General features: G+C 34.5%; 1 protein-coding gene across 6 annotated transcripts in view; it reads left to right on the top strand.

The window, feature by feature from the left end:
* Positions 1 to 13,107, top strand: part of ERBB4 (erb-b2 receptor tyrosine kinase 4) — a 1,171,871-nt gene that overhangs the window by 878,030 nt on the left and 280,734 nt on the right. For 2 of the 6 annotated variants that reach the window (XM_055379529.2, XM_055379530.2), the window contains exons 16-17: positions 5,938 to 5,982; positions 6,104 to 6,178. In XM_055379529.2, coding sequence (XP_055235504.1) covers positions 5,938 to 5,982; positions 6,104 to 6,178 — 120 coding nt within the window. The remainder of the gene's footprint in view (positions 1 to 5,937; positions 5,983 to 6,103; positions 6,179 to 13,107) is intronic. The other 4 variants (XM_019022670.4, XM_019022668.4, XM_019022671.4 and 1 more) reach the window with 2 other exon arrangements.

Genomic DNA, 13,107 nt, shown 5'->3' with positions numbered 1-13,107 from the left:
AAGTGTGAGATTCCATAAAGAGATTTTCTGTCAGATTAAGGAATAGCTGTTAGGGGATACTGAAGAAGTTAAGCAAGCGACATCATTTCCTGCCAAGAAAACATCAATTTGCAGATGTTGCTACAATTTCCTGCAGGTCAAGAAATAAGCTTAACTCACTCTGTGAAGTGGCAGATCCTCAAAAGGTAAAGTAATATTCTGCCATTCAAATTCAAATTCACCTTGGAAGTGGGAATTGCCAATTCATAGGTTCATATATAAGCACGTATACATTTAGGGTACTGAAATAGTCACATAGACACTTTGCTTCAAGGAAACTAGAGGTAATAAACCGCTCCCCTTGTGAGTTTTTGGCATACTTGAGTTAAGAGTATTTCACAAAAAAAACAACTGGTTCTGCTGGAGCAGAAGAAAGAGTCAGCAACAGAAAGAGAAAACTTTGCCTGCTAAAATCATCCACAAGAGAATTTTATTGTTTTGCAGCTAAAATTAAACCAGTAAATTATTCAATATAATGTTGATGTCAACAGCTGTTGCCATTCAAAATGAGACCTTTTGCTGTTTTTGCAAATCTAATTACAACAAGGCCATTAGAGAAATGAAAGTGAGATCACAGAGCCATAGTCTGGATGCATGGCTGGTGTGTCTTCCTCTCTGCCCTTTTAAATCATTATTATATAATAATAATAAACATATATAGTGGGGGAAGTAGAAATATGAGGCAATGAAAAGAGATTAGTTTATGGTAGCAACAAAATCTGGATCTCAGTCAAAAGGAAGGATGAAGGTGTAATGGGGAAGAAATCTCACCAGAGCATTTGGGAACTCCAAGGGAACAGAAAAAAGACACCTTTAGCAATTTGCAGCCGCAGAATTAAGTTGAGACAGAATTTGAATATTGTACTCCCTGGCATCTTCCAAGGTAAATGCATTCTCTAATGACTGACTTAATCCTGAAGGATTTTTGTCTCTGTTTTCATTTAGCTTTCTGCCATCCTGTTTTTAAAACACCTTCATATTGTCCAGATTCACTCACTTCATAAACATGCTGTGGTTCTAGTCCCAGAGTATTCTAGTCCCAGGAATTCCTGAAGGGTGTGATTCCTAAATTCCTAAATCCTCATATAAACTCTATTGCAGTGCAACATTGTGCTTTGAGATATTTTATTGAAGCAATAAGATGTCCTGTGCAGTCAGTCCCTTCTTTCCAAATTGAGCATATAGAGATATGATATTTTCCTGGGAAAACCACAGGGGCAGTGAGGATGATGGAGCAAGTGACTATTTTTATTCCTAAACACACATGATAATCGACCTATCAGTAAGTGTGAGCTCACCAGGCCAGTTCTACTTTGGAAAACAGCTTTTCTTTTATATGCGTATATGATGTCAGATAATTCAAGAACCACATTAATGAAAATAGTCTTTCAAATCACATTTTTTAGAATTAAAGTTCTTACTTTGAATACTGTTTAATGATTTTTCTGAAAATAAAGTTACCTGTGTCATACTTTAAAAGCACTTTTACCACTCTAAAAGTACATTAAATATAGTGGCTCTAACAAGCTCTCTAGACACTTTTAAAATAGGTCATCTATTTAGTCCTTATCAGAAGATTCTCACTAATATCCATGGAAACAACAAGTTTGTCTCCTCTTACCTTGACTAGAGAATTTTTATTTTAACATCCTTTTCTTAGTTTATTCACCCTTCAGCTTTGTATATTGGATATCTGCTCTGCATCACATACAGTGATAGGAAAATTCAGAAATGAACAAGACACAGCTTCTGACCTCAATGAACTCACAGTCCAGTAAATTTATATTATTTAATTTATATCCTCTGTTAGAGACCAGACCCTTCTCCACAGTATTTTGAAATGATAAGCAAGAATTTAAAACTTAGGAATGATGTTCAGATTTGAAATTAGCAAGATAGAATTTTTTTAAAGATTTGTAAACTTAACTAATGTAATTAAATTGTGGTGAGGGCAAGGATGATTTTTTTCCTCACTAATATCACTTGAGTATGTGCTCATTTAATGTCCATTTAACTTTGGTTTTGTATCAAACCAAACCTGCATTTTAGACTTGGAATGAAATGGTTATTTTATGGAACATCTTTTTAAAAATGTCATTGCATGTTTTTGTTGATATTAGAATAATGGTTTTATATTATTAAATGTCACATGTACCTTAATCTTTTTATCCATTTTTAAAATATTCTTAAACTGATATAATGAAATAATTTTTATTCATCAAGAGAAGGAAAGAAGGGCTGCTTGTGGAAGTTTTGTCTATAATCTTTTAATGGAAAATTTTTAAAATTTCCTTCATTTTTATTTCAAAATTTAAAGATTTTATCAAAATATCTAAACTATGTTGGTTAAATGAGTACATCAAGAAACTTATAAGTCATTAGTACTAACAAAGGTTAAACACGGTTTAATATTCAGAACTTTAGATATTGTTTTGGAATTTGTTAATTAGACATGTTGTGTTTTATTTTTCTAATTTTCTGTAAGTATTCTACTTTGAAACACTTTTTTTAAATAATTCTACTATTCTAGATCTTGATTCAGTTATTTATTTGTGATTTTGGCTCTTCAAAAGTTTTGTGTTTCTGTTGTTCTATGATCTGGCTGAATGGATGCAAATTGCATGTACTAATTAGTTGCTTACAGAAAATACAAAGAGTTGAAAAACAATATACATATTTTAGTTTTCACCGGCTTGTATTTAGAAAGAATGGTGCCACTTCAGTCATACTCTTATTTTTCTTTGTCTTTCATTTTTTTCTTTCATTCTCAGTTTAAAAATAGGTTTGAATCTCAAATATCCTACACAATCCCCTCAACAACTTTTCTTGACCCTGCATCCTGCTCCCTCAGTCCCTCCCCCCCATTTCCCCTGCCTCTATTTTTCTGTCTCCAATTTGCTTCTCAACTCACAAAAACCTAAATTCTAGTGACCATGACAATGACAAGTAAAATTATCTTAAGAGTTATTTTACCAGACTTCTCTGCCTTTCACACTGATGATCACCCCCTCTTTCTTGAAGTTCTTTTCTGATTTGACTTCCATGAGACTATAGTTAATTGGTTTTACTCAATTATATTTTCCCACGCTTCTGGCACAAAGAACTCATCTTATGTCATATACTGTTGGGGTTCCTTGGGTTTCCATCTTCAGCCTCTGCTTTTCTCACTTTTTATATCTTCTTTAGCCATCTATTCACTTACATGGTTTCAACTTTCTCCTACATGCTGTTTCAAGATTGATCATTATACTCATGCCTTCTTTCCCCGTTAACCACTCATCTTTCCAACTGCTGATAAACATTTCTACCTAGATGTAGGACAGCCATACTAAATTCTAGATACACAAAACTGAAATTATCAACTCCTCATCCCCTCACACATACAGGAAGAAACATATTCATCTTCTTGGATTCTCTCAAGGATAGTACCACTATTAGCAAAGCTAGAAATGTAAGTCTTCTTTAACTCCTTTGATCATTTCACTTTCATGAATCAACTGCTCTTTTTTATTCCCTCTATCTTTTGAGGTATTTCTTGAATCTGTTCTTCTGCCTCCAACACAGTTACCATTTCCCTAGTTTGGTCCATCATCTGTTACGTGGACTAAAATAGTCTTTGTGCCAAATGAGTCGGCCTGGCTGCCAGCTGACTAGTATCCACAGGGCTAGGAGATTTACAGAAAATACTAATCTAGCAACTTCACTACTTCTTTAAAGCCCTACAGTGATTTTTTGTTGATTGTTACTAAGCAAATATTTCTCAAAATCTGGCTCCCACCTAATGTTCTAACTTCTTTTTTCCCCTCTTCCTATTGCCTCATATTTTGTTCTCCAACTACTAAGAATTATTTGTAGTTGTTTTGCATATACAATACATTTCTTCAGGTCTGTGCTTTTGCTCCTGCAGAAACCACCGCCATCCCAACCCCAGCTTGCAGAACTCTAAATTTCAGCTTCTTACCACCCCTAAGAGGGTTATCATGCCCTTCTAGGGTGGCTCTAGGTGTCTGCCCTCCACACTACCCTGAACCACTTTTTCATGTTTCTTATTACATTTATCACATTATTCAATACACATCTGTTTATGCATCTGTCTCCTTCATTAAATTCATAGCTCATTGAGAATAGAAAAATGTCTAATTCATCTTTTTTTCTCCCTCTAGCTCATAGAATACTAGGAACACTTCGTAGACATGTAACACAGTGCTTTTTTTAATGAATGAGTATCTTTCATATTCACACTTTTCCCTCAAGTTAAATTTTAGTTTTGAATTTTTTTTAATCTTTCAAGGGTTGTTATAAAGATGGATTGCAAACTAGCCATGGCTTTTTAGATTCTCACTTGGAGCTAATAAGCAGACTTTTAATTTTACAAAATGATAATATGGTATAAAAATAATTTTCAAGAAGATAGAGCAGGAACTTAGGAAAAAACAAGTTATTTGGAATATAATGAAAAGAAAACTATATAAGACAAATTGGAAGCTTTTTTAGTAGTTAATTTTCCATTTTTAGAAATGATTTTGACTATAGATTATATATAATACTAATTTAATGCTGTGTACTCTAGTTTTTTTCCTTTTTAGTTGCTTTTTAAAAGACTTTTCATACAGGTGTATTCTCTCTATTTCTATAGATTAAAATTCATCTGCGCTACTGCAAACAAAAACAAAAATCAATTTTAAAGCTAGCAGGAATGTTATAACAAATGTTTATGAGACAGAGAGATAAGTGACTTAATTGGTATTATAGATTTTATTAGTTCACCAATGTTTAGAGTTATTTAAATATATAATGGATAGACTGGCCTTATACATTGGCACCTTTTTACATCATTGTATGATGATCCTATCTTAAGCTGCTTTTTGAAATTTGGAAATTAAAAGTTTGGAAATATATGTAATCTTTATTACCAGCGAAATAAGGCACTTCTATAAATCATAACTATTAAAAGGATCTTGATAATGTTCTGGAGCTGTATGTCTTTGATGGGAGAAAAGGAAAAGATAAAGAGTTCCAGTATATTGGAAGATGAAAGAAATAATAATTCTATATTGGTTCAAAATGAAATTCTAGGGACTGTACATTAGAATTCTGTGTACTTATGTAATTCCATTTAAATGTTAGTCTCAGTGTATTCTTTACTTACCTGGGTCTCAAAGGTAATTCATTTCCTTACATAGTATTTATTTATCTGTTATTGTTTGAGTTCATTATTATGGTTTGTTTTTGTTTGCCTGTTATGGCATTGCTATTTTAAAAGACAGTGTCAAGATAAACTGCAGTATGGTGAAACCAGTTAATTTTCTTTTAAAATAAATTCATGTTTAAGATAAGTATCTTTTAAAGACAGGCACAATGAAGAATCAGAATAATGTGATTATGTAAAGTATCCATGAGAATAGCATTAAAGCATGTTGACTCATTTTCTGCCAAAATCAACCTTTAATGAGCATTGAGCATCAGGTTATTATATTATATTGGATTGCTCATGGTTTTCTTATTTTCTTTTATTTAAACTTAAGGCCTTTAAGAAGAAACCATACACAAGAAAACAATTATAGTCATTGAAATATCAACGTATTTGTTGAGACATGTAATCATGTGTGATGCATATCAGTTGAAAGTATTAGAAGTGAGCTGTGCATTTGGAAGTTATTCACAGAACCAATGTAAAATTTCCTTTTACTTTGGGCATTTCTTTGCATCCCACTTAGTTGATAATGGCAATTCATTTCTGTGTATTCATCAAGCAAAAATCTTCCTGGCTTGAAATTCATTGTGTTCCAAAATAGTCTAATAGTTATAAGAATTCGAGACAATCAATATTTATTTTACTGATTTTTTAAATGACTAATTTTTTCCCCTTGTATTTTTTTAAATTTGCATTTTCTGCAGGTGCATAGGCTCAAGTATTGAAGACTGCATCGGCCTGATGGATAGGTACTTGGTGTGCTTGCTTCCCATGTTCTTCCTCCAAGGCTCCATGTGTGAGCACTGGTGCATGTGTGTGCATGTCACTGTGGATGGAGAATGATGTTTTCTGTTCTGTAATTGCCTGCAGGTGTAACGGTCCCACTAGTCATGACTGCATTTACTACCCATGGACGGGCCATTCCACTTTACCACAACATGCTAGGTAACATCTACCATGTTTCCATTTTGTCGCTCAAATCCTTTCCTAGTTATCATGAACAAAAAGTACTAACCAGTTGGGTTAAATTTATAATATATTGTAACTCATAACATATCAAATTGGAAAGTTTTGAAAGAGGCATAAAACACTTTCCTTCTCAAGCCAACTTTCTTACTTCTTTTTCCTTCATTCATTGTGATACAAGAGTCCCAGTTAGTAACACCATCGATTTCTTTTTTTTTTTTTTTGGAGACCGAGTCTCATTCTGTTGCCCAGGCTGGAGTGCAATGGCATGATCTTGGCTCACTGCAACCTCCACCTCCCGGGTTCAAGTGATTCTCCTGCCTCAGCCTCCCGAGTAGCTGGGATTACAGGTGCCCACCACCATGCCTGGCTAATTTTTGTATTTTTAGTAGAGATGGGTTTTCACCATGTTGGCCAGGCTGGTCTCAAACTCCTGACCTCAGGCAATCTGCCTGCCTCGGCCTCCCGAAGTACTGGGATTACAAGTGTGAGCCACTCTGCCTGGCCTCAATTTTTAATTTGTGTAGTCTGAACAGGATTTTGAGTTATTAATATATACCTTTAATAGAGTATTTTTTGCTCTTAATTCAATAGATGATTACAAAAATATTTATAAGGAAGGAATTTGCAGAAGTTTATTTATTACTTAATTTAATTCAATTTCTGATTTTATATTATTTTAAAGTGGTTGGCATATTCTCTAGGTATAAGAATTAACATAAAGGCAATATAGAAAATATTTTGTGCAGGTAAAAGTATAACTTGGAATTTAATAACAAAACTTAAGACTCATTCCCACACAAAAACCTATGTACTAATGTTTGTAGTGGCTTTTTCATAATCACCCAAAACTGGAAACTACTCAAATGTTCTTCAGTTGTGGCATATCTATATATTGTAACACTACTGAGCAATAGAATAAAAAGGAACAAACTGCTGATACACCCAACAGCATGGATGGATCTCAAATATATTACACCAAGTGAAAGAAACCAGACTTAAAAAAATACATACTGTATGATTCCATTCACATGGCATTCTGGAAAAGGTGAAACCATCAGGACAGAAATGTTGCCAAGAGCTGGAGATCGGGGGATAAGGTTGACTGGAAAAGGGAAGGAGATAATTTGAGGAGATAATGGAACTATTCTTCTATCTTGATCATGGTGATGGTTGTACAAAAGCATGTGCTTATCAAAAATTGTAGAACTGTATGTTTTACTGTATATAAATTATACCTCAATCAACCTGACTTTTAAAATATCTCATAAAACATTTCCTATATAACATTACCATCTTATATAGAGATATTGTTAGCTTTATTTATGAAACAAATTAATTACATCCTTTTAGGAGAGAGAAGGTAGTACTAAAGTTAACAAAATGGGAATTTTGGATGAAGTATTGCCTTTTAATGTAAACTCTTGTATTGAAGCGTACATAGTGTGAAAGTACACAAAACATAATTGTAAAGCTCAGTGAATTTCCAAAAATGAAACATTTGTGTTGCCATTAACCAGATCAAGAAACAAGATGGCAACAGAGCCCTAGAAGCTACCTTGTACCTCATTCCAAGGGTAGCCACTGTCCTAAATTGTAATACCATAGGTCAGATTGCCTGGTTTTTCACTTTATATAAATTTAGTCATACAGTTTGTATTCTATGCATCTGGCTTCTTTTGTGAAATATTATATTTATGAGATTCAAATCTGTGTCACTGAATTTAGTCATAATTTCTTCATTCATATGTTATTGCCTTTACATGTTTTTAAAATAAATATGTCATCTTCATATATCATTTTTAGTGAATAGAAAAATTAAATTCTAAAAAGAAAGCGAAGCATGTGCTAGAGTGAATTGATTTCTACAACAGTGGCACTGTGACACTTGGGCACAATCAAGACTAGTTAGTATAGTTATTTCGAGCAAGGTAAAATTACGAAAAAATTAGAGAGAGGGAGAGAGTGCTGAAGGCCTAAAGTATAGTTTTATAAGCCAAGGTTCATCTTAGATTGTTCCTATATATATGAAAGAAATTTTCCTTCTTGAGACCTTGGCAGAGCAACTGCATTATCAGCTTGAACAGTTTTCACATTTGCTTTGCTGATTTTCTTATAATTATGTAGTTATTCCAGTGGACTAGTTAGGGGTAATATAGTACAGTGGTTAAGTGTTCCGTCTTTAGAATCAGATTTTCTGAGTTCAGAGCCAGGCTCTACCATTTTTAGATGTGTGACTGTGGGTAAGTTCCTTAAATTATCTGAGCCTCACTTTCTTCATGCATAAAATGGGAATACTAATATAGTTCATAAATTGTAAGATTGAGTGTGTCCTTAGAACAGTGCCTGGCTTAGAAATCACTCAATAAGTGTTATTATTTATTATCTTTCTGTACATCAAAAATTCTCAAACCTTGAGGGTGAGAGAATGTGCTTCCCAGGGGAAGGAGAGAGGTCTTTAAAGTCACACCAGGAGCTTTGATCTGTACCTAAAGCCCTTTTGATGGGTTCCTTGAAGGAAGAGAGAGCATTTCTCTCTCTTCACCTTGAGAATCTCAATTACAATGTTGGCCACTGATACTAATTATGGTAGGTCATTGGCTGATATGTAGAGGCAGAGAAAGGTTAAAACCACATTGATAGATCACTTATAGTCCTTAATGCTTGTAATTGAGGTTATTTAACTCAAAATCATAGTGTATCTTGTTATAGATTTAATATTTTCAAAATTTAAACAAAAGCATGATTGGAATTCTCAATCCTTTTGCCTGCTTCGGTTTCCAGGAGATATTCACTCTGAGATTCCAGTAATCTCAGACTAAAACACCTAATTCAGATTAGCCTTATCATAAATAGGTGACCATGGCCAGCCACTGTTTGTAGATAATACAGAAAGTACAGCCCATCATTTTTAAGAAGAATCACCTGTAGCCCACAATATAGGTAAAAAGCAGGGGTTCTTGAATGTCTGGGTTCAAATATTGGCTCTATGATGTTTTTTATCTGTAAAATGGGAATTATAATGGTCATTTTGAAACTGAGAATTCTTATAACCCTTAAGATTGGTGTGAAGATTAAATAATGCACAATAGCCAGCATACAGCTTATGTTTATTGGTGGTACTTACTGCTCCAGTTGAAATGTTGGCATAATAATCACTTTGAAAACCTCACGAAGTTAGTAATTTACATATCAACAAGGCGTTAATCCAGTAGGTAAGTGACTACAGGATTGATATATCAAAATTACTCAGGTTTTAAGCATTTCAATGTTATACCAAACTTCTAAGTACAATAATTTAAAATAATTCATAGCAATAGTTAATTGTTCCTTTTTTTTAAACTCTAGATATCTTTCATTAACGCCTATTTAGAACTTAAATATAATGCAGTGTGACTCCATTCTTCACTTGCATTGACTTGTCAGAATCAATTGACTTGTGAGGGATGTTTATGAGAAAGTTTGAAATTTACATGAAGGATTTAGCCTGGATGCTTTGCAAAAGTGGAACATTTTGCAATCATGGAACATTTTGATGCAGATTGGGTAAGATGTGAAAGTAACAAGTGTCTGCTTTTTCAGGTCTTCAGTATTGCAACAAATGCTTACCTCTCTGAGATGAGGTGGGTGTGTATTTCACTGAAAGCAGAGCACTAATTTAGTAATATTTTTAAATGTCATCATAGTTTTTCAAAGCATCTGTCGATTGAAGTGAATCTTACATAATAGGAGGACAAAAACTACAAATGAAAATAATTGTTTTGGGCAGGGCGCGGTGGCTCATACCTGTAATCCCAGCACTTTGGGAGGCCGAGGCGGGCAGATCACAAGGTCAGGAGAACGAGACAAGCCTGGCTAACACGGTGAAACCCCATCTCTACTAAAAATACAAAAAATTAGCCGGGCGTGGTGGAACATGCCTGTAGTCCCAGCTACTCAAGAGGCTGAGGCAGGAGAATCTCTTGAACCTGGGAGGCAGAGGTTACAGTGAGCCGAGGTCGTGTCACTACACTCCAGCCTGGGGGATAGAGCAAGACACTGTCCCCCTCAAACCCCCCAAAAAAAGAAAATAATTGTTTTGAGTTTCTTAAACTATATTTTAACTGGCGGATTATCCAAATGCCTAGTTTATTTTTAGTCACAGAAAATTACATTGAGGATGTCAATGTGGCCATTTCAAAATATTTAGTGTTCATAGTCCTTCCACCCCATTATACTGTATTCTGTTTCCTAAACTAGCGGGGCGGGCATTGGGGGGGGGGGGTGGGTGCGGGTGGCAGGGGGGAGGATTTAAATGAAAGCAGGTGAAATGTTTCCAGTCTTGATCAACTTTCATTTTCTAAGCAATGTTATTCTTTCCCAAGCCTACAATTTATTAGTTGGTTTCCACACTCCATTTATATTATAGGCTGCTGCTGGAATTTCTTTCAGGAAGATTGGATAAGATAGAATAGAATTTCTTTTTTACCTTTAGTCTCCTAGAATATGCTGCTTATAATGAAAATAATACTTGATATTTTAGAACCTCTCCCTACTTGCCTTATTTGAATTAAGTGCCTTAAAAATAGTATTTGCCTTTGGTGGTTTTCCTTTTCCATCAAGAATCCTATAAAAAATATGTTTAGCAAGATTTTTTTCATTCTTTTCTGTATATTATTTATTTTAGCTTGCATACATGCTATTTTCATATAGATTCTGATAGAATAGAATATTTGATTCTAATCCATTTTAGATTCTTTGTCAAATATATATCCAAAGGGTTTTTTTGTTTGTTTGTTTGTTTATTTCTTTTAATCTCAGTCTCCTATTCTATTAGGGCTGAAATTTGTTAATCTCAATAAGTCAAGTTTCTATTGGCAAAACATTTCTTTATGTTAGTTAGCAGTCCATGTGTTAACTGACTAATAACTCTTTTCAAATTTGTGAAATCATTAAAACAGCTAGATATCAAGCATTTTTATCTAGTTACTTGCTCCAATTCAATTATTATAGGTGCTTCACAATATACAGTAAAGTAATTTGACTCAGTTTAACTATCTAAATCTCCTTTGGGCAGCTATTTGAAACACTTTATATTCTTGTCACATTTTAATGCCTGTGTCATACTTTTACTTTATGGTATAGTGGTTATTAAGTAAGAGGTCACATAACAGTTTAATCCTTTAGCAGTGTGACCCATGTGTGATATATGAGAGAGATGATATGATATTCTTGGCACCACTTTCACGATTGGCACATTTTTTTTCCTTGTTTGTTTTGCCCCTAAGGAACTTAAGTTCATAACTCATGTCCAAATCAAACAATCAAAATCATCCATAGATGGTTACCTTAGGTGAGTGGCAGTTGTATTATGATCCTTAAGTCCAATAAATAAAAGCACACAGCCCTTTATTATAAGCCTATCCTTAGTCCACTAAGTTCTGTATATTAAATTTACTTTTGAATTAAAGAGAGTTTGAAGAGGTGAAGGAGAGTGTGTGAACCTCTTCTTTTCCACATGACTTTTGTCCCAACTTCCCAGTACCCATAAAATAACATGGTTATCACAGAATTATAGGGGAAGAGCAAAACGTCTCAGCTCAGTTGTTAATTACTGTTCATACAGTTAAAGTGGTTACTTTAACAGAAGTATTTAGCATCACAGAGTTGCAAAAGTGGCTTTTACCTTGATAGCAAAATGCTCAGACATTGTTACCAAAGCTTCTAGAGACCCTAAAATGTTAATATTATACTCAAACTCACTGAGTGACTTACAGTATAATAAAACAGAACTTGAAGTGTAATAAACAAACAAAACACAACACAGTTCCCCAGGTAAAATTACAGGCATGGCATAGCTGGGTTTTTTCCTTATCTTCTCACCAGGCTGAAATCAAGGTGCCGTCTGACCTGTGTTCTCATCTAGAGCTTGGAGTCCACTACCAAGTTCATTCAGGTTGTTGGCATAACCAAGTTCCTTGAAGTTGTAGAACTGAGGTTCCCAAGTTATTGCTGATTCTTAGCCAGCCATGTGTACTCCTTGTCATGAACCAGCCCTTCCCACCCCACCCCCACTATTTTCAAAACCCAGCAACAGTGCTTCAGATCCGTCTTATTCTTTGAATCTCCTAGATTTTGTCTCTCTGACCAATGACCCAGATTTGAAGGCTCATGGAATTAAGTCAGGCCCTTGCTGATTGTCTTTCTATCTTCAGGTCAAGAAATTTGGGACCTTAATTACATCTGCAAAATCCTTTCACATCAGCACCTGGGTTAGAATTTAAATAAGTGGGAAAGGTATGTGTATATTTCAGTGGCTGTAATCCTGGGAGCAATTTTTGATCTCTGTCTAGCACATCTGCCTACCCTGGGTACTTGAGCATATAATATTTCCGACAATGCCATTCTTATTTTTTCTTGTCCTGAAGGAAACTTGATTATTATTCTGTGTGTCATGCAACTTTGCCATATAAAGGCACATCTATGAATGAGAGATCAATTGGTCAAACTATCTTCAAATAATGTATTATCATATTCTTGCCCTCAAAGGCCCTAGAGCAAGCAATAAGGTATTATCTTGGAACTAAAACCAGGGTTCTCTTTGTACATTTATATACTGTAAGGTAAGGTCCCAGTGTCCATGTTGGTTCCAGGTGCTCATGCTGCATAATTGTGCAGTACCTCACAAACAGAATCCTGCTTAAAGTACTCCCTGGTTAATATAAAATTTATGGCCTTTTCATTAAGTCATCAGACCTGTAAGTCTCTCTCAAGATTGCTCTAGACCTACACTGTCCAATATGGTAACCACTAGCCACATATGGCCATTAAGCACTTTCAATGCAGTTAAAGCAAATTGAGATTCTATTTAATTGTAAAAAGTACGCTGGATTGTGAAGACTAGTATGAAAAAGGGAATATAAAATATC

The sequence above is a fragment of the Gorilla gorilla genome, chromosome 11, assembly GCF_029281585.2.
Source record: "Gorilla gorilla gorilla isolate KB3781 chromosome 11, NHGRI_mGorGor1-v2.1_pri, whole genome shotgun sequence".
Lineage (NCBI taxonomy): Eukaryota > Metazoa > Chordata > Mammalia > Primates > Hominidae > Gorilla > Gorilla gorilla.
Note: the sequence above shows the minus strand (reverse complement) of the source record. Positions and strands in the feature narration are given on the sequence as shown.